Below are 21859 nucleotides of genomic sequence, written 5' to 3'. Positions count from 1 at the left end.
ACGTCTTATTTCTCCCTCATCTTTCATCTGCTTCATTTCTTGCTCCAGACTTTCCTCAGTGTCTCTGTGAGGACTTCCCTGTGTTCCCTCCTCGCTCAGACACAGACCTGCCTTCCTGTCTTCCGCTGACGTTTACTGTGGGCCTACTGTGTGCTACCACGGGGCCACATGGGGGGCCCGCAGACCAGTGCCGGCCTGAGGTTAAATACCTACAGAAATGGACAGTAAGCCTTTTAGAAACTTCTCTAAGCATCTGATACAGAGTAACCCATATCTGGGTGTCCCTGGTGGCTCAGATGCTAAAGAATTGTCCTGCAATGCAGGGGACCCAGGTTCTATCTTTGGGTTGGGAAGATCCCCTGGAGAAGGAAATGGCAACCCACTCCAGTATTCTTGCCTGGAAAATCCCATGGACAGACAAGCCAGGCGGGCTGCAGACCATGGGGTCGCAGTGTGAGACCCCATGTGAGAGACTAACACTCTCACACACACACACATCTGTTTAATCTAAATATAAAGTTGGGATTTGTGTCTGTTTTCTTAACCTTTTTCTAATGAGCTGTATTTTGAGTTATCAAAGTATTGTTATCTTCAATATTGTTGCTGTTATATTGAAGTATAAGTTATCTCAGATGGGGGAAAGAGCGCTGTTCTTTTGGGTAGAACTGTGCTGGGGTGTATCTTGGTTATGCCCATTCTACAGATTGGGCGACTGAAGCTGCAAGAAGCTTGGATTCCAGATTCCTCTTCTAGCATTCTTTGCCCAGCATACTAGCTCCCAAAGAATGTTATGGAAATCTTAATGACTTTATCACCCAGGTAGTAGTCTCTCACAAATCCCCCTGGCCTTGTCACCGTGAATCCTCTGGAGGGTGGTTCCGATCACCCTGGCCTGTGCCTGGACGTGGCAGGGACTTGGGCTTTGCCAGGATGTAATGCCAAGTGAATGAAGGGTCCCCAAATCAAACATTCTTTTTTCCTCTCTCTTTTTTTTTAACTTCTAGTATAGTTGATTTACAGTGTTGTATTAAATTCTGCTGTACTGCAAAGTGATTCTGTTATGCGTATATGGACTTTCTTCTTCGTATTCTTTTCCATTATGGCTTATCACAGGGTATGGAATATAGTTCCCTGGGCTGTCCAGTGGGACCCTGTTGTTTGTTCGTTCTGTTTGTAAGAGCTTTCATCTGCTAACCTCAACCTCCAGTCCATTGCTCACAAGACCCTCTCCTGTGGCCACCCCTGGTCCGTTCTCTGTTTGTGGGACTGTTTCTGTTTCATAGACAGCTCATTTGTGGCATATTTTAGATTCCACATGTAAGTGATATCATGTGGTATTTGTCTTTCTCTTTCTGACTCACTCCACTTCGTGTGATCATCTCTTGTTTAGTCGTGAAGTCGTGTCCGACTCTCTTGTAGCCTGCCAGGCTCCTCTGCCCACAGGATTTTCCAGGCAAGAATACTGAAGTGGGTTGCCATTTCCTTCTCCAGGGGATCTTCCTGACTCAGGGATATCAGTTCTTTACCACACCCAACAGGGAAGCGCTGTGATCATCTCTCGTTCAGTCACTCAGTCGTGTCTGACTTTTTGCAGCCCCGCGGACGGCAGCATGCCAGGCTTCTTTGTCCATCACCAACTCCCAGAGTTTGCTCAAACTCATGTCCTTTGAGTCGGTGATGCCATCCACCCATCTCATCCTCTGTCGCCCCCTTCTCCTGCCCTCAATCTTTGCCAGCATCAGGGTCTTTTCAGATGAGTCAGCTCTTTGCATCAGGTGGCCAAAGTATTGGAGCTTCAGCTTCAGCATCAGTCCTTCCAATGAATATTCAGGACTGATTTCCTTTAGGGTTGGCTGGTTTGATCTTGCAGTCCAAGGGACTCTCAAGAGTCTTCTCCAGCACCACAGTTTGAAAGAATCGGTTCTTCAGCGCTCAGTCTTCTTTGTACTCCGGCTCTCACATCCATACATGACTACTGGAAAAATCATTATTTTGACTATATGGACCTTTGTTGGCAAAGTGATGTCTCGCTTTTTAATACATTTGTCTAGGTTTTTCATAACTATATTTCCAAGGAGCAAGCAGTCACCATCTGCATTGATTTTGGAGCCCCTCCAAAAAATGAAATCTGACACTGTTTCCACATTTTCCCCATCTATTTGTCATGAAGTGATGGGACCGGATGCCATGATCTTTGTTTTTTGAGTATTGAGTTTTAAGCCATCTTTTCCACTGTCCTCTTTCACCTTCATCAAGCAGCTCTTTAGTTCCTCTTCTCCTTCTGCCATTAATGATCATCTCTAGTTGCACCCAAATTAACCGTTCTGAGCAAAGGTGCTCCCAGCCTCCCAGCCTAGAGATGACTCACACCCTAAAGGTCTTTTGCTTAGTTTCTTCCCAGCTGAAAAGTTCTTTGAATTATTTAGGGGCCCTTCCCATATTTTTATGTGAAAGTGAAAGTATCAGTTGCTCAGTCGCGTCCAACTCTTGCGACACCATGGACTGTAGCCCGCCAGGCTCCTCTGTCCATGGGATTCTCCAGGCAAGAATACTGGAGTGGATTGCCATTTCCTTCTCCAGGTGTCTTTCCGAACCAGGGATCAAATCCAGGTCTCCCGCATTGCAGGCAGATTCTTTACCGTCTGAGCTACAAGGGAAGCCTTCCTGTGTCTTTTGCATAGTTAGTGTCTATAAATTATGTTACATTGAAATTTACTGCAGAATTACTAATGTGTGTCTTTTTACTGAGGTCTGTTTTTCCAGTGAGGGTGTATCATGCTCTCACATGTATGTGTTTTAGAAGACATGGGAAGGTAGAAGGAAGAGGAAGTCAACACAGAGATGGACACCGTTTCCTCTGGGTCACATTTCCTTTCAGTCTTTTTTCTGTCTCTCTTCGCTTCTCCCCTGTAGGCGCAGCTGCACTGAGGAGACCCTAGATTTGTGCTTTCCCACCTAGCCTTGTAATGTGATGGCTGCTGAATTGCGCTGGAGTTGTGGTCACTGTCATTCCATCTTGTGGAGGGTCCTCCTTAGCAGGGGGCTTGGTTTTCAAATTGTCTAGGGATTCCTGGGTGTATCCACCCAAGTTAAAAGGGCTAACGCATTTCCTTTATGTCAGAACTGCCAGTGCAATACCACCCTTTTAAATTTGGGCCCTGGCGGAGAAGGCAATGGCAACCCACTCCAGTACTCTTGCCTGGAAAATCTCATGGACAGAGGAGCCTGGTAGGCTGTAGTCCATGGGGTCGCGAAGAGTCGGACACGACTGAGCGACTTCACTTTCACTTTTCACATTCATGCATTGGAGAAGGAAATGGCAACCCACTCCAGTGTTCTTGCCTGGAGAATCCCAGGGACGGGGGAGCCTGGTGGGCTGCCGTCTGTGGGGTCGCACAGAGTCGGACACGACTGAAGTGACTTAGCAGCAGCAATATATCCTCAAGTTGCAGTGATTATAAATATAAAATTTAGCTGTGACAGTACAGCTGGCGAATAAATCCACCTGAATGAAGGAGAAAAGGGCAAACCCTAGGAATAAGGGTCATGCGACAAAGAAGAATTGATGCCTTCGAACTGTGGTGCTGGGGAAAACTTTTGAGAGTCTCTTGGACTGCAAGGAGATCAAACCAGTCAATCCTAAAGGAAATCAGTCCAGAATATTCATTGGAAGGACTGATGCTAAAATTGAAGATCCAATACTTTGGCCACCTGATGTGAAAAGCTGACTCATTGAAAAGGACTCTGACGGTGGGAAAGATTGGGGGCAGGAGGAGAGGGGGACGATAGAGGATGAGATGGTTGGATGGCATCGCCGACTCGGTGGGCATGGGTTTGAGCAGGCTCTGGGTGATGGTGAGGGATAGGGAGGCCTGGCATGCTGCAGTCCACGGGGTCACAAAAGAGTCAGATAGGACTGAGCAACTGAACACAACCACCCTTCAGAGTACAGGATTCAGGATAAGAGGAAGCCCCAGAATCCTAGGCTATCCTTCTATGTCCACAGAGCACTGCATTTGAGCCACTTCTTGAATAAGCTTTTTGTAAGAGCCTTTATATGAATCTTTTGCTAGCCAGGCTACTAAATTAAAAAAAAAAAAAATTCGGGCCCTTGTCCCCCACTGCATCCCTCTCTGTTCTATTACCATGTTGAATCTCTTTTAAAAACATTTTTATTTATTTATTTGACTTCAGTGCCTCTTAGTTTCAGCATGCAGGATCTTTTAGTTCTGACATGTGAACTCTTCATTGCATCTTGTGGGGTCTAGTCCCCTGATCAGGGATCAAACTTGGGCCCCCTGCACTGGGAGGGCAGAGTCTTGGCCACTGGACCACCCCCTCTATTGAATCTTTTTATTAAGAGGGGGGGCCTTTTCTGTGCCGAGTGCTTCACCCTCAGAGCCGGTGCTCAGATACCTTTGTTGAATGAGCCAAGTGAGTGACTATGGATGACTGGCACTAAATTGAGCTTTGCAGGGCAAGTGGATGAAATCTGTGTATTCGCTTCCTGGGGCTGCCCTAATGAGGCGTCGCAGACTAGGGGGCTTAAACAACAGAGATATTGTCTCCCAGTCTGGAGGCCAGAAGTCCGAGACCATAGTGTTGGCAGGGCTGGGCCTTCTGAATATCTCCCCCAGCATCCCTTGGCTTGGAGATGACTGTCTTCTCCCTATTTCTCCACTCCCTTTTCCTCTGTATATCTGCCACTGAGTCCAAATGTCCCCTTTTTATAAGGACACTCATCTTAGGATTAGGGCCCCCTCTCACGGCCTCATCTTAACCTGATCAAATGCAGTGACCCTTCTCCAAAATAAGATCACGTTCGCAGACACTGGGGGTTAGGACTTCACATCTTCTGTGGAGGTGGGGGTTGGTGGGGGGGACCCACAGTTCAACCCGTAACAATAAGCTTTCACCAGGTGCATCGCTTTGGAGGGTGTGACTGAGTTTATAGTAGGGCTGTGGCTGCATTTGTGGAAATATTCAAGCAGTGCGGACAACATAACCACACTTGGTGGATGGCTAACAGACCCTCATGCCAGTGCTGTTTCTGTTAGAATGGATCTTTTAGAGATATAGCGACATTTTGTTTTGTAAGTGTGGCTCTGTTTTTCAAAAGGATAACATGAACACTGAACTGTTTATAAGGAGATGTACAGACAGGCATTAGCTGCCTGGCGTTTACAAGAAGAGAAAACATCTGGAGTTGCCTGTGTGCTCATGTGGGTGTGGAGCGCCGTGTGGACAGTGTGTGGACAAACGTCTCTCTGCCTCTTTCCCCTTAGCTAAGGTTTCTGAGATCGACGAGGAACAAGAGGACCCCTACCTGAATGACCGCTGCCGAGGTGAGTCCGGCGCCTCCCTGGGGCCGGCTGATGGTTAACGAGGCCCGAAGGAGGGTCATGCTAATCTCTCTGGGAGTTGACCTCAGGCTCTGCTCGGGTTCACTCGGATTCACCCGAGACGTGCCCTTTGGCTGGCAGTCAGCTGGAGGTCCCGGTCACCTGCACTCCTGGGCTCCTTCCCTTCCTCTCCTGCTCGCTGGGACCCGGTGGGCGAGTGAGGGAGAGGGTGGGCTTCTGGCGAAGAGGCTGCATTCTTGTGGCTTGTAGCGAAGAGGGTAGCATTCAACGCCCTTCAATCACGGCCCACAGACTCAGTTGATAACTCTATGGGGGGGTCACTCTGAGCAGGGACCACCAAGGCTGGCGCCCCTTAAGGGATGCGGGTGAGTGTCACTTCATTTTGTGGCCTGGAGCTCCAGCCGTACCATCTGTAATATCCCTTTGTCTCATAAGAGTGATGCTTTCAAATCTAAAGTTAGTGGGGCCTTGCAGCATTGTTTTCCTTAAGATAAGAATTTATTTCTCACGATGGAACATTCCTACACGTTTGGACTGGCAGGTCTGCTCCCCGGGGACATTTAGTGACTTGCCTTGTGGTTGGGCTTTAATTAGGGAACCAGTTTAATCACAAAATAAGGTGGTCTGTTATAGTGACACTTGGCACCGAGGCCTCAGGTGGGGGAAGGGAAAGCAGAGAGCCCCAGAAAGACCCATAATCCTTCCTGGGGAGCGTGGGAGGGTCTTCCTAGAGGAGGGGGGGGATAGCTGGTTTGCAATGGGCAGGATGGACTAGCCAGGGGAGTGACGTGGGTGGGGGTACTGCAGCAACTGGAGCAGAGACTTGAAGACCCCTAGCAGCAGGCCCTGGTGGGCGGTGGGTCGGGGGAGGGGCAGGGAGACGGGAAGACGCTGGAGAGGTGGGCAGGCCGTGCAGGCCCTGGGCAGCAGTCCAAACTTTATTTCATGGAATCTTTGTTTGGTGGAGGTTTGTCCCCATGAGATTAGCTCTTTGAGCATCTCGCTAGCTGCCCTATGAGAAGCGTGGTTGGAGGGGTGGGTACCAGGTGAGTGAGCGACTGGAACTGAAGCAGTGGCAGTGGAAGTGGGGTATTGGGGCCCCACACACCCCTCCATCTGTCAGATCAGGGCCAGACCTTGGGGGTCTCCCATGGGAAGGGGGGTGCTGGGAAGGCTGCGGTGGGCTCCAGCCTGGGGAGCCTGCCTTTCTGCATCAGTCCCCCTTGAGGGCACTTCCTCTGGCCCTGTCCAAACAAAGAGAAATCACCAGGAGGTCCCTGGGTGTGCCAGGCCTCTGCTCACATTTGCTCTGATTCCAGGCGGCGGGCCCTGCAAACAGCAATGCCGGGACACGGGGGAGGAAGTTGTCTGCTCCTGCTTTGTGGGGTACCAGCTGCTCCCAGACGGCGTCTCCTGTGAAGGTAAATGTCATCCTGCTCCGAGAGCCTCTGCCTCCGCTTGACACCCAGGCAGGGCCCGCTTTGCACAACTAGGGGCCCTGTTCGTAGGTGAACTGTGGCCCAGGACCAGCTTTCCAGTATCCTGCAGCCAGGGCTCTCAGCCAGAAGAATGTGAACACTGGGCTGGGAAAAGGGGGTGGGCTTGGGGTCTGACTGGGCTCTGAGTCCAGGATATGCTGAGTGGCCCTGGGGGCATCCCAAGCCTCTTTTGGCCCCTCATCTGTGAGATGGGGGAGATGGAGGGAGGGGACAGCCCTGAATAGGAGGGGGTCTCTAGGGTCACACGCCTTCAGTTCGGGGCCTGGAGCTTGCTGAGCAGATGCTCAGAAGGAGCAATAGATCTGAAATAGATCAGCCAGTGAGACAAACCATTGCTTTCGTTTTGCTCTGGTGGGGAGCACCCAGGGCTCCACTCCGGTACAGAGCGTGACTATCACAGACCCGGGGGACTTGATGGATGCAGAGAACTGACCCCACTCTGCTTCCTGGTCCGTTCCTTCTGATGACACGTCAGGATCGGTTGTCCTTGCCAATTACTTCTGCATTGCCTGTGTCTCTCCTAGATGTCAATGAGTGCATCAAGGGCAGCCAAAACTGCCGGCTCGGAGAAACCTGCATCAATACAGTGGGCTCTTTCCGCTGCCAGCGTGATAGCAGCTGCGGAACTGGCTATGAGCTCACAGAGGACAATGACTGCAAAGGTACGGCAGGCTCCGAGTCACAGAACCTCGCCCCCGGGAGCAGATGTGATGTGATGAGAAAGTGGCTTGGGGGGTCCCGGGCTCCGCATGCTGTGTCCCCTGGTGACTGCCTGGGGCGCCGGCCGGCCCTGTCACTAGTGAAGACTTAGCTTCTTTACCGTCATGCTGAGTTAATGACAGTGGAGAGTTTGGGTTTCTGAAAAGGCTCAAAGCACGATCATTTAAAAACGAGACCGGGGCCGTCCCTGCCGTCCAGTGGTTGGGGCTTTGCCTTCCAGTGCAAGACGGTGTGATGAGTTCGGTTCCTGGTCAGAGAGCTCATATCTCCCATGCCTTATGGCCAAACTACCAGAACACATAAAAGGGAGGCAATATTGTAACTATATAAGAATAAGGGCTTATAAAAAAAAAATAATAATAATAAAAAAGAATAAGGGCTTAAAAGCAATTTAAAAACAACAACAAGACCCGAGATGAATTTCAGGTGCTCACATGTGCTTCCTACTCCCATCCCCCCCATTTTTTTTTTTGCACAACAGCTGCCGTCCATCTGATTCCAGCCTCCCTTGAAGTTCAAAGCATATTCCCTTCCGCTGCGTAAAAAGCATGACATTTTTGGCTGCTGGCTTTTCCCCGCCAAACCATAGATGTTATTTGGCAGATAAGCCTTTGATGAGGATCTGTTAGAACATAGTTTTCTGCTGAGGGTTTCCAACCCTTCAGAACGACAAAACCACTTGTGTAAAAACGTTGGTTGAATTATGAGGGTAACTCAAAAGCAAGTCACACCCTCCTGACGTCTGAGGGCCTTTGGGCAGGCTCGGTGCTCCCCACCCCTGCAGACTCACTGGGCGGTTTGGACCGCGAGAACCCAGGGGCCCCACCAGCTGAATATACACTTCTGAACATCTGACAGCCCATGAACTTCAAGGGAAGGGCAGCCAACACGTTCAGTCATGACAGTCACCATTGTTAATATTTGGAATATTGCAAGGACTGAAGAATGAATAAGTTTATAGGGACTGTGTTTATTGCCACTAAGATCATCATCGCTTTATAATCTAAAACTAAACATGTGCTTAGCCTGAAATGAAAACCAAACCAAACCAAACCACTTATTGCCAGGAAAATGTCTGGGTTATTTATTATATAACAGAAAATTTGCATCATAAGAGCCTTGGGGGGATAGTCAGAGTTTTAAGTCTTTAGCAACACGAGCACTGTTTGGCTAAGGCTCTTGTTGTATGTGACCTCTTTATTGGAATGTTTTGGGTTATAGTCTGAATAATGAGCATTTAAAGAAAAGAAAAAAGCTTTCTTGTGATTTTAAAGTGTTGTAAGATGCTTCTGGCGGGACTCTTGCTAACAATTTCCTTTTTTTATGATGTACCAGATATTGACGAGTGTGAGAGTGGTATTCATAACTGCCTCCCCGATTTTATCTGTCAGAATACTCTGGGATCCTTCCGCTGCAGACCCAAGCTACAGTGCAAGAGTGGCTTTATACAAGATGCTCTAGGCAACTGTATTGGTAAGACACCGCTGCCAGGGCTCACGGGGTCCGCCAGGCAGGGTAACCGTCCAGCCGTGGGCCCTGTCTCTAGAAGGCGGGGCCCTGCACAGGGCAGACAGAACAGGGTTGGCAAGCTCTTTCTATAAAAGGCTGGATAATAAATGGTGCATTGCAGGCCGTGCGGTCTCTGTTGCAACTCCTCTGCTCTGCAGGTTGCAGCTGGCAAGCAGCCACAGTTAGGTAAACAAGTGGGCGGGGCTGTGTCCCAATAAAACTTTATTTACAAACACAGGCGACAGGCTGTGTTGGGCCCCAGGGGTCTAATTTAGCAATCTCCGATGCATTCAAGAGAGCTTGAATTTTGAAATCAGAGACTCTTGCTGTTGAACTGAGTGAACTGAGTGCGTGCTAAATCACTTCTGTAGTGTCTGACTCTGCATCCCCATGGGGGATGTAGCCTACCAGGCTCCTCTGTCCATGGGATTCTCCAGGCGAGAATACTGGAGTGGGTTGCCATTCCCTTCTCTAGGGGATCTTCCCGATGCAGGGATCGAACCCGCGTCTCTTATGTCTCCTGGATTGACAGGCAGGTTCCTTACCACTGGCACCACCTGGGAGCCCCAGGGAAGCCCTCAGTTAGTTTTAAACACACTGCTGCCCTGGGACCAGCCCAGGAGACAGGAGGTGGGCCTGCTTTCTCCTGCAGTCGCCACCTGGCTGGATCACTGTATGCTCTTGGCATTTGAGTCCAGGTCTGCCACCTGTCCTTGCCCTCTGCCCCAGCAGAAGATTCTGGGTCCTCCCTTGAGGTCAGACAGATGTCCCCCTGGATGTGAGCTGCAGGTGCCACCAGCCAGAACCCATGCTACTGGGGCTGCCCTGTCACCCCCCTGGAAAGGCTGGCAGCGCCACGACAAGGGACCGAGACTTTCTATCTTCTGTCTGTCTCAGGCCCTTGCAGATAAATCTGTATCGATCTTTGATTTGGAATGGTGGTTTGGACTGAAAGCCCTGCCCCCTTTGATTGCCATCCCAGGATATTTAAAGACAAACAGCAGCAGCCCCTTAGGATGGGGGTGATTTTATCTGCAGCCAACCCCAGTCTTTGTTCCTGAAACGCCCCCTTTTCACGGGAGGCATCTGAGCGGTAGGGGCCTCAGCTTGGCTGCCCTGGCCCCTAGCCAGCCCCCTGCCCACCGAGCTGTCGTCACTCAAAGAAGGGGGCTGGGGAGCAGGAGGCTGACCGCTCTCCCGGGGCCAGGAGGGGGAGGGACCTGCCCAGACTTGCAGGGGGCTCGCAGGGGGCTCTGCGGAGGAGGGCGTCTGTCAGGGCTGGAAACCCTGACTCATGGCAAAATCAGCCCGAGTTCCACACAGAAGGAGCATTTGCAAGTCTCGACTTAGCCCCGGTTTCCCACTCCCCACCCCCACCCCAGTTTGGGGGTGCCCCTCTGCGCAGGGGAAGGGGCCAGAGCAGGAGCCGGGGGCCCAGGACTGGCCGCAGCCCGGCTCCCCCCACTCCCTGAACTTGGGTCTTTGGAGGTCCTAGAGGGGTCTCTCTTTTCGTGTGCCCACAATCCTTGCAACCAAGTTCAGGAGCTTTTGTTTTTAAAAATTCTTATTGATTTAAAAAGTTTTGTCCCTCTTTATTTGTAAAAAAGCGAGCAAAACCCAAATGTAGAAAGGGACGGCTTCTTCCCTGCTCGGCAATGTGTGTGAGTCCTAGACTTTTGTTTTTATTCGAAGTGGGACCAGACAGTTCTGCCACTTGCTTTGTTTTTGACCTACTGATGTGTTTTGATATCATTTCATGTCAGTACCTTTATGTCATCTTTTTATCGTGCCAAACAAACCTTCACAAGAAAGTGAATCGAGGAAAAAGGAGGGGTGTCAGGATGGTTCAGGGCCAGGGCAGTCCCCCTCTACCACCCTCGATCCTGGGTTCCCTGCTCACACACTGCCGGGACGCCACCCTTCCTCCCGCAGGATACGCTGACCTGTGGTGGGAAACTCTGGCCTCGAGTATAGCCAGAACCATCTTCCTGGGGCTTCTGGAGCCAGCCCTGGGCCCCGGGAGCCTGTCTGCTCCCCGCTGGCCACACGCTGGGCGGCCCCGTAGCTGCAGGGCTCCACCCAGGGGACCAGCGCGCAGGATGGGAGTGGGTCTTCGCGGGCAGAGGCCTCCTTCCCAGTCACAAAGCATAGAATGTTCTAGGCCTTTCAGGTCTGGTCATCGAGGGCCTGGCCACTATCATGTCTTCTCCAGGTTTTCTCTCTTCCTCTGTTTCCCTCCACCGGCCCATCTTCCTTTCTGCTTTGGTGAGGATGAGAGAAGAGGCTGGCACTGGGCTGCCCGCACGGCTGATCCATGCCAGGGGTGCTGGGTTCTGTGGTCATGGGTTAAACAGAGCGAGCGGGGGTCCTTGGCAGCTGGGATCATCCGGGCTTTTCCCATGTGGGGCCCTAAGAGGCTTGTACGAGGCCTTCGCACCCTCCTGAGACCTTGTCTGTTATTTGCTGTTTGTCCCCTCTCCCGGCCACCCATTCATTGGCTCCCTCCCTGTGGCCTGGGCCCTGCATTGTGGCGCTCACAGGCTGGAGAGCTCACCCCTCTGTGGGGCGCGGGTTTTCTCAAGGGCCACCGGTGTCCGTGGTGCAGGATTTGGGAGCTGTAGATCTGATCGTGCACAAGGCTTGAGGGGAGGTAGCGGTGTCGGTTCTGAACGCTGCATTAGTTCTTGACACACGGCTGAGCTTTCTTCTCTGAAGGCCTAGAGCATAAATACCAACCTCACTGATCCTAGGGGCTGTCATAGCCACATGGGAGCGGCCTTAGACGCATAAAAGCACAGGCCTGGCTGTGCTCCAGGAGAATGGAATTTACAAAGACAGGAAGGGGGCTGGATGTGGCTGACAGGCTGTGCCCACCCCAGATTTCAGGGCCCTTGTCGCAGCCGGGAAGCAGGAGACCCTGGTTCTGTACTGAGTGGGCCCTGGCTCTGGCCTGAGTTCGGGGACTTTCCTGTTTCTAAAATGCAGATTTTAATCCCTGTAAGCCTGTCTTGTGGGTTCGATGTGGTGGTCGAGGGCAGGACTGGAGACAAAAGCTTTTGTAAACTGTAAAGTGCTGTGCCGGTGAGACCGTTCTGACAAAGGCTGTTGACAGGGCGAGGAGGGAGCCGGGCTGGCTGTTGTCTGGGGAGGATGGGGCTGGGCTGTGAGGGGAGAAGCACAGCTGGTCCTCCACCATCACCCCCTTCTATTAGCTCCCGATGATTATAGGTGATTTGGAAAACCTTTAGGCCCTTTCAGAAGGCTTCTTCTGGTAGGAATTTCACTCTGCAGTTTTGCACCAGGGCTGAGCATGAGCAGCCATGTAAACCCAGTTCTGGTTGGTTTACACCTGTTGGGTCTGTGTTCGTCACAGGAGTCCCCCTTCAGAGGGGTGTGCAGTCAGGGAGGGAGCCCACTGGGCCGTGAGCTCAGAGCTGCCCCTCCCCGGGGCCTGAGTTCACACAGACACCCCCGGACCCCGGAGTAGGGATGGGGACGTTGGGGGAGCTGTGCCCCAGAGGCTGTGCTTATATGAGAGGCGTGTCCACCTGGCAGACTGGGGCGATGGCTCCCCAGGCAGGCCCGGAGTGGGAATCAAGTGGCTCTGGAGGCTGAGGCCAGAGGCTGGGCTGCAGGACAGACCGGCCACATGGCTGGGAGGCGGGCGGGGCCCACCAGTCACTGGAGGCGCCCAAAACACTAGTGCCGACACGGAGGGGGCCGCCACGTCTGTGTTCCTCACCCCTGCTCAGTTCAGGGAAGATACTCATTGACCGTGTGGAGCGTGTGAACCCAGGATGGCACCTAAATTGCCAAGTTCACTGGGTGGGACTCAGGCAGGTGGCTTTGGCTTTCGTGCAGTGGAAGATGGAGGTGTTGTGGGTTTAGGGGCAGGGAGATGGGCCCGGTAAGGGGTGCTTAAGGTGGGGTGTGCTACTGAAATCTGGAAGCCGGTGGGGAGGTTGTGCTATGTGGTCCAGGCTGAGCGCATCATCTTAACTCCATCTGTGGTTTTATAAAGAGGAGGAAGATGGGAGTTTTCTGGAGATCTGGGTGCTAGGTTTGGGAAAGCCCTCCAGGTTTAACCCTGCCATCTGTCTTTCCCCCCGTAGATATCAATGAGTGTTTGAGTATCAGTGCCCCATGCCCTATTGGGCAGACGTGCATCAACACGGAGGGCTCCTACACGTGCCAGAAGAACGTGCCGAACTGTGGCCGTGGCTACCATCTCAACGAGGAGGGAACCCGCTGCGTTGGTTGGTATTAAAAAAGAAAGCCAGTTTGAAATGAACTTTTCTGTCTGCTCCAGCACAACCCTCCCTTCTCTGGAAGGAGAGAGCAGATCCCCAAAGGAAGCTGTGTGTACCTGTTCATCTATCCCATGGCTGGTCTCCAAGCCTAGGTCTTTACTGGCTATTGCCTGGACCGTTGCAGTAGAATGCCAGCCCACCTACTGCCTCCAGCTTTGCCCCTTCAAGTCTGTCCCATTCATTCTGAGCTGAAAGCTCTCTCGCCCTTTCCTGCTCAGAGCTCCTTTTGCTGATGACTCCTCACTGGGGCAGACAGAGGACTGATGCTCCTGCTTGGAATTCGTGCGTATGTGAGGGTACTCAGCCGCTTCAGTCGTGTCCAGCTCTTTGCGACCCTATGGTCGCAAAGGACCCTATAGGGGTCTAAAGGACCCTAAAGAACCCTATAGCCTGCCAGGCTCCTCTGTCTATGGGATTCTCCAGGCAAGAGTAATGGAGTGGGTTGCCATGGTCTCCTCCAGGGGACTTTCCCCAACCAGGGTTTGAACCCACATCTCCTGCTTTGCAGGCGGATTCTTTACCATCTGAGCCACCAGGGAAGCCCTGCTTACAATTCAGTCCTCCTGAATTGACCCCACGCTCACAAACTTTTTAATCCAGATGGAACAGGTCTTGCTGCTCCCCCAACAAGCCCTGCCCGTCTCTGTCTGTGTGACTTTTGCTCTTACATCAATCTCTCTGCCACCTGCTCCTACCTTCCTGTGGGTTCAGGCAAAGGCATCTTGCGCCCATCCTGCCCAGATCCCTGCCACGCAAAGGAGTCTCCTCCTTCCTCAGCCTCTCCCCAGTCCTGCGGCACTTCCTGCTTTACTTAACTGTGGCCACTGCTGGCTCTCAGTAGCAGGAGTCCCCCGAGGGTAGAGGCTGCATCCAGTCAGCTGTCTCCCCAGTGCATAGGACGTAATCTGGGAAATCACGTTGAAGAATTAGATGGTGCCGCTTTGTCAGTTACGTTTTAGCAGGCTCCTTCCTTGCCTTCCGTTCTGATCATGCCCCCTCCCACACTAAAGGGTTTTCAATGTGTCTTTCTTTTCTGCAAGATGTGGACGAGTGCTCTCCCCCCTCTGAGCCCTGTGGGCCGGGGCACCTGTGTGTGAACTCCCCTGGAAGTTTCCGCTGTGAGTGCAAGGCTGGGTACTACTTCGATGGCATCAGCAGGACGTGTGTGGGTATGTGTGGGCATCCCTGCGGGGGGCGGGGGGGCGGCTGGCCAAGTGACACCAAGGAGAACCAGCCTAGGCTGCACCTGCAGTGACCGTGGTCTGCTCCTGACCTCTGACAATCCTGAGTCCAGACAGTGCTGGAGAAGAGACCTGGATCGGGAGACCCCCATTCTAGTTCCAGTCGTGCAGCTCCTGAGGGGTGCTCCCAGGTGTAAGCCAGGTTCCCCACCTGTAGAACAGGTGCTCTGCTAGCCCCGAGACTCCAGCCCCCTGGACAGATGCCCCAGAGTCTTTGTGATTTCCCAGAGAGTCACTGCTGACCTGCAGGGCGCAGGGCCCAGAGCTGTGTGCTCCCTCTGGGCGGTGAGAACCCGGGATGGCATGGTGACCCGAACTTGGGGAACCAGGACAGATCCTGCTGGTGGACGCCTGCCGCCCCCGAGCCAGGGTGCTCAGGAGAGGCTGGTCCCTGCCCTCCCCTGCTCAGTCCCACGACACCTTTGTCGGGTCCCAGAAGACCCTCCCTTGGGCTCCAGGATGGAGGGCTTGGGTGGTTGGCCACATGCCCAGACATACTGTCCTGGAAGGAGCGCGAGGCTTCCCCAGTGGGCAGAGAGGCAGGGTGGTCCCAGCGCCCCCGCTGACTTGCTGTGGGACCGGTCACTGCGCCTTTCCCCAGGAGAGGAGGGCGGAGGAGGTGGGGGACAGAGGTCGCGAGCTGACAGGGAGGACGCTGCCTGAGCCGCCCGCCCGCTCCGTTTCAGACATCAACGAGTGTCGGCGGTACCCGGGCCGCCTGTGCGGCCACAAGTGTGAGAACACGCCCGGCTCCTACTACTGCAGCTGCACCATGGGCTTCCGGCTCTCCTCCGATGGCCGCTCCTGTGAAGGTGAGGGCCGGCCGTGGGTGGGGGTCGGGGGGCTCTGGGCCTGCATCGGCTCCTCTTCCCTGAGCTGCCTGCCTCCCCGCCGCTCTCCCGGCAGGCCCGCTTGGGAACGACTCACTTGCACCCCAACACGTATCAGATGATGTGTCAGCAGGAGCGATGCCTCTCAAAAGTTGCTTGTCAGAGATGATGGCCCTCCCGGTTTCTCCTGGGTCCGGGGAGTGCCAATAACACCTGTGCACACATGAGAATGGATGAGTGGCATGTGGCTGAGGGTGTGGAATCCAAGGGCATCTGACCCACCGCCTTCCTCACATGACCCTGGGGGGTGGCTGACCTCACCAGCCTCAGTGTCCTCATGGGGGAGATGAGGTTGTTTATGCCAAAGAGGGGTCTTCCCTGGTGGTTTGGTGGTAAAGAATCTGCCTGCCAATTCAGGAGATGTGGGTTCGATCCCTGGGTCAGGAAGATCCCCTGGAGAAGGGCATGGCAACCCACTCCAGTATTCTTGCCTGGGAAATCCCATGGACAAAGAAGCCTGGCGGGCTACAGTCCATGGGGACGCAAGAGTCAGACATGTCTTAGCCACTAAACAACAACGACAGAGGGAAGCGAAAGTTGGATGCTTGTTTAAAGTGGTAAGACAGATTTTATTTACACTTCTGCAATAGAGGAGAGAGAGTTTGGCATAAACTGGTCTTAACTCCACCAAGACAAAAGGTGCAGGCTTTCTAAATGCTGGGGCCTGCTGAGGAGCAGCACAGAAGGATGTTAAGGTCGGCGGTCAGTGCAATTAGGCCGGCTGTGTCTGCTCAGTGGCTCTGACCCTCCTGCAGAGTGTGGGAGTTGAGGGGGGGCTCCCTCTTCTTGACTGCATTTCAAAGGCTTGGTTCCCATGTCCTCAGAAGGACACTCCTGGGTTGAAGAAGATACATCTCAAAGGGACAGAGGAAGGGTTTACATCTGCAGGTTTTCTGAAGTAAATGCCTCTAAGGAAAACGGAGGTCAGGACCTACAGTCCGGCGTGGGCTGGAACACACAGCAAGTTCTTTGGCAGCGTGGAGCTTTCCCAGGCAGGCATTTCAAGGGTCATGTCTGGGGCTGATTCTGATATTTGGTCAGGTCTCTGGTGGGTGGATTCAACCAAGTCGAACTGGTGCCAAGAATAACACTGCCTCCCTCTGATGGGATGGACTGAGATGAGATGATAAGCCCAGGACCTGGCACATAGTAGGTGCTCAGTGGATGTCATATCTTATACAGGAATTAGGTGAGGAGGTCAGCAGAAATTGAGGGTTTCTGGCCACCCTCGGCAGTCCCTCACAAACTCCCTTCTTTGCAGCGCAGTTCCCAGAGGCTGACCTGTAGAGCCAGCCTCCAGACACGGCAGGTCTTATAATTCTGCATTAAGAAGGATGATCACAGATGTGCCAGGATGCACCCCGGCATGTAATTCTCACCCTGAAGGATGGACAGTATGAGGGGCTCCTGGGTGCTAGGCTTCCCCTGAGATTCTGGGATTCGTCCCCAGGAACCAGACCCAACACACAAACGTAATGACAAGGAACCAGATTCATGCATGGCGGGATGGGGGGGTCCCTCGGGCCTGGGTTCAAGTCCCAGCTCTGTCACGTTTATGGTCTTGAGAGTAACTTGGCATTTCTGGGCCTCAGGGTCCTCATCTGCAAAATGGGGCTAGTGAGACCCACCTAATACCACTCGTAGGGGTCATGAGGATGAAACACAATGGAGCCTGTCCAGTGTTTCACGGTGCCCCGCGTGAGATGACACGCTTGTGACGTGGAGACTGCTGGCATCATTGTTATTATCGTTTGTGGCTTGTGCTCTCCGTGATGACTCCTAAACGACTGAATAGTAGATACTCCTACCTGTTACTGGACGATTTTGCCCCAAACCCGGGGCCCGGCCAGCCTTGCTGCATTATTCCACCAGCGAGCAGTCGTAAAGCACCCTCTGCTCCAGGTGTGTAGCGAGAACATGGTTCCTGCCTTCAGGGAGTGTCCCTGGGACGTGATGAGACACCACGCTGGGCAGAGGTGACCAAGCGCGCAGGGGGTCAGGTAACAGCCAGGCCAGGCATGGGGGGCTGCAGGGGTGAGAAGGGGTGAGACAGTAAAGGACATTCTCCCCTGCTCACCCCTCCTGCCCTGCTAAGAATTAGCAGTAAACAAAAGTGAGAAGGGACTTCTGGGCCCGAGGTCGGCAAACTGTTTTCTTCTGAAAGCCACACAGTAAATATTTTAGGCTTTGCCAGCCGCGTCCCATGTGCCTCCTTAACTCTGCCATTGTAGTGTGTAGGCAGCCGTGGACTATGGCAAAGGAATGAGCGTGGCTGTGTACCGATAAAACTTTATTTGCAAACACAAGTGGTGGGCCGAAAGGTTGCTGATCCCTGTTCTAGGCAAAGGGAACAGAATCAAGAGCTGCAGGGTGGGTGTGGCTTGAAGCTGGCAGTGGCGGGGGTGGGGAGATGCCGGAGCCCCCAGCCTTGAGGGGCTGGAGCGGGAGCCTCTCTCCCTTGGGGAAACCTCAGGCAGGTCCCTGGCCCTGCATGTGGCAGCCTCTGCCTCTGTGTGTGTGTTAACTCGAGGGAGGTCATGACCCCTCAACCAGGAGCCCAGGGACTCAGTTTTGAGCGGTGGCCTCGGGGACCCTGTCTCTTTCAGACGTGAACGAGTGTAACAGCAGCCCCTGCAGCCAGGAGTGTGCCAACGTCTACGGCTCTTACCAGTGTTACTGCCGGCGAGGCTACCAGCTCAGCGACGTGGATGGGGTCACCTGCGAAGGTGAGCGGGGAGAGGCCTCCTCTCTCCAGTCCCCCACTCCCCGCTCCTCCTGGCTGGCGAGTGGCCTGGGTTTCTTTTCTCTGAGATGTGTTTGGATGGACTTTACCCATTGTTGAGAGTGAGGTTCCTAAAGGAGGAAACCCACTCCTGGATTTTCTTTAGTGCCATAAAACGGAATAGTGGTGATGGCCATGGGTGCCGCCCGGACCTCGAGCAGGGCGGGGGTGGCGGAGGCGGGGCCTAGGAGGCACATCCCTCACTCGACCCTTGGCCTCTGGCCTTTCAGAAGCCCCTCACAGGCCTGGGCCACCCTCCTCTGTAACATCCGGGTTCATCCCACACTTACCCGGTGGTCAGAGGATGAAACCAAATGATGATTCAAGAGCACTTCATACGTGCCTGGCACAATGTTGGTGCTCAGAGGGCAGCTGTTTGTAAGGTTATTCCTATTTTTATTATATAATGTGTGTCTGTTAGCACGTTTATAATCATGGCATCAGGATGGAGCCGGGAGGGTACCTCTGTCTGTGCCATTGCAAAACCCTTGGATCCCCTTTGTTCCCCAGCCCCCCTCTCCCTGGCCCGCAAACTTCACACCAAGAACTTGCTGTGTGGCCCTAGGCTAGGCTTTCTCCCTCTCTGGGACTCAGCACGCCCTTCTGGCGGGATGGTCTCAGTGGCTGCCCCAGCCCTGGCACTTTGAGACCCGCTGTGTCCAGCTCACCCTCGGGGCTGACTTCCAGGTCACAGCTCAGCCCACTGGGGGATGTAGCCCAGCCTGGGTGGGGGGTCCACACGGATGCTGAGGGTGAGCTTTGCCATCGCAGACATCGATGAGTGCGCCCTGCCCACGGGGGGCCACATCTGCTCCTACCGCTGCATCAACGTCCCTGGGAGCTTCCAGTGCAGCTGCCCCTCGACCGGCTACCGGCTGGCCCCCAACGGCCGCAACTGCCAAGGTGAGTGGGGCGGGGTCCCGGGGTCTCCCAGGTCGTCTTGGGGCTCTGCTGGGCGGTGGGAACCTGAGGCCCAGCAGCCACAGCACAGATGGGGTGCGTTTCGGGGGGACAACTCTGTATCCTGGGTGTGTCCTCGCCCCACGGGCACCCTGGTCTCCCATACTCAGGCACGCTTATTCAGCGGGGGTTCTGAGTCCTCCTGTTCTGCCTCAGGCAGCCCCGGGGGTGCTGATAGCCTTTAAAAGGAAGACGTCCAGCATCAAGGAGGCAGGACTTCAATACCCAGCAGACCCCACAGCTTAGCATTGCTGTTTAGTCTCTCATTAAGTCACTTGACACACCCAGGCCCTGCCAGGAGTTAAGGGCAAAGCAGGGAACCGGTGGTGCAGGCCTCTGTCCCAGGGCGCTGGTCTCCCCTTGGCAGGGGGATGGACCTGGTCAGGGTGAGTCCCCACCCTGAGGTCTCTGTATCGAAGAACTTTATGGCCGGGGTTCCCGCAGGGGCCAGGGATCAGCTAAATGAAGGGTGAATGGCCTTCATCCTATTCTCGGCTCCCAGTTCTAAGAACACGCCAGGGGTCATCGCATCACTGTCTCTTGGGTTACTGAGAGGGGAGCTAAGGAGATATTTGTGAATGAGCAACCCCAGAACGGGCGTGCTGGCCTTACCCTTGGCAATGGCTGCGGCAGCTGAATCAGAGGTTGGGACTGTCCAGCCCCTGCAGCGAGCCTCCTACGGGGCTGGCGGCCCGGAGGCTCTGGGGGCCGGGGTTCTGCAGATGTCCTTTCTGGTCATGAAGGGGGTTTGCAGACTGTGATCAAAGGCGGCAGGAGCTGCGGCGTTTGCTGGGAGGGACTGCTCGGCTGTCCAGAGCTCCGGATGGAAGTCGCTCTGTTTGCACATTTCTGAAGGAGCAGATGACCTGGCCAGGCGCCCTCACCGCAGCCTGGGGTCCTGCCAGACACAGCGAAAACACATTCCTGAGCCTCTCTCGGGCTTTGAGACTGGGGCCTGCTGTTTTTGCACCAATGGTCAGGATTTGGCACCTCTTCACAGATGCCTCAGGGCTTCCCAGGTGGCGCTAGTGGTAAAGAACCCGTCTGCCAATGCAAGAGAAAAAAGAGATGTGGGTTTGATCCCTACGGTGGGAAGATCCCCTGGAGGAGGGCATGGCAACCCACTCCAGTATTCTTGCCTGGAGAATCCCATGTACAGAGGAGCCTCGTGGGCTACAGTCCATGGGGTCACAAAGAGTCAGACCCAACTGAAATGACTTAGCACGCATACATGCAGCTGATGCCTCTAGTATGGTGACGTCCCCTGGACCCACCATTTGGCTACTCCAGACAGTTGTGGGGTGGGGGACGACTCCTGTGCCCCAGGCCTGGTTCTGGTCCAACCCAGATGGCCACTGACTTTGGAAACCAGGCACAACATAGACTCCCTTTCCGCCTCAGTTTCCTCATCTGTAACGTGGGGCCAGTGTCTTCTGCCTGTTCCCTCCTCAGATGTTAGAAGTGGCATGTGAGGTAAGGCTGATGTACCTTGAGAGCCTTGGAGAGGTGCTGGCTGCCTGGGTTCAAAGCTCAGGTCCCCCACTTATAAAATGTGTGGCCTTAAACCAGTCACTTAAGCCCATGAGCTCCTCCTAAAAGGAGGATAATAACCAGTACTTGCCTCATTTAATTATACTGAGAATCAAGTGTTTCCTGTAAAACACTTCAAGGGCCATCATTTAGAGGTTGCTGTTGTTACTATGCTCACTCCAGGGATCATGAATAGTCAGTAAATTAAATTTAAATCTCCTATAAACAAAAGAGCTGGCCCGGGGCTGTGCTCAGGAGAGCAGCCAACGGAGGGCAAAGATGACCCGATCCCCCAAACCCTGGGCACCCCCATCTGGGCCGGGGATGGCTTGGGGGGCCTCAGCCTTCACCGTGCTGCCTTGGGGTCTCCTGCAGACATTGATGAGTGTGTGACCGGCATCCACAACTGCTCCATCAACGAGACCTGCTTCAACATCCAGGGCGGCTTCCGCTGCCTGGCCTTCGAGTGTCCCGAGAACTACCGCCGCTCCACAGACACGTAAGTTCCTCGGGCCCCGCGGTCGTCTGTCTGTGTTGGCCTTCCTGGGGGCCGGGCTCCCGGCCTACACGAGGCGGAAGGGGGTGTTCATGAGCTGTGTCCTCCCACGAGGGTCTTGGGAAGCTCAAGGATCCCTGGTTCTCAGGCGCCTAAATGCCAGCGAGACTGGTCTCAGAGAAGGAAATTGGCCTCAAACGGGCTGAAAGTCGGCGGGCCTCCTCGCTGACCCGCCTGCACGTGGAGCCAGGCAGAAACCTGGCCTCTGCTTCCTGGGGTGGAGCCTTGGGCAAGGGACAGCTGTCTGGACCTCAGTGTCCACCTCTGTGGGATGCAGGAGGCAGAGCGTGCCAACTCGGATGGAGGTAGCGATGACTCTGGGTGGGTCACACCTGAAAACCAGATTCTGTCCGACCCAGTGATGGTGTGGGAACAGCACAGAAGGGTCTGGATTCTCAGCTTGAAGCTATGTGTCCATGTGTCATTGTAAGCTCACTGACTCTCAGGCCACGGGATGTCTGCTGGGGTGTCCAGAAACCCTGCTCTTCAGGGAGCAGTG

The 21859-nt window shown here is 53.9% G+C and overlaps 1 protein-coding gene across 2 annotated transcripts in view; it reads left to right on the top strand.

Moving 5' to 3' along the window:
• Positions 1-21859, top strand: part of FBLN1 (fibulin 1) — an 82236-nt gene that overhangs the window by 22632 nt on the left and 37745 nt on the right. For both annotated transcript variants that reach the window (XM_061124341.1, XM_061124342.1), the window contains exons 5-14: positions 5286-5345; positions 6683-6784; positions 7387-7524; positions 8918-9055; positions 13204-13347; positions 14442-14570; positions 15329-15454; positions 18139-18258; positions 19086-19217; positions 21180-21303. In XM_061124341.1, the coding sequence (XP_060980324.1) occupies positions 5286-5345; positions 6683-6784; positions 7387-7524; positions 8918-9055; positions 13204-13347; positions 14442-14570; positions 15329-15454; positions 18139-18258; positions 19086-19217; positions 21180-21303 (1213 nt within the window). The remainder of the gene's footprint in view (positions 1-5285; positions 5346-6682; positions 6785-7386; positions 7525-8917; positions 9056-13203; positions 13348-14441; positions 14571-15328; positions 15455-18138; positions 18259-19085; positions 19218-21179; positions 21304-21859) is intronic.

Source organism: Dama dama, chromosome 22 (assembly GCF_033118175.1).
Source record: "Dama dama isolate Ldn47 chromosome 22, ASM3311817v1, whole genome shotgun sequence".
Classification (NCBI taxonomy): domain Eukaryota; kingdom Metazoa; phylum Chordata; class Mammalia; order Artiodactyla; family Cervidae; genus Dama; species Dama dama.
This window is presented reverse-complemented; position numbering and strand designations above follow the sequence as displayed.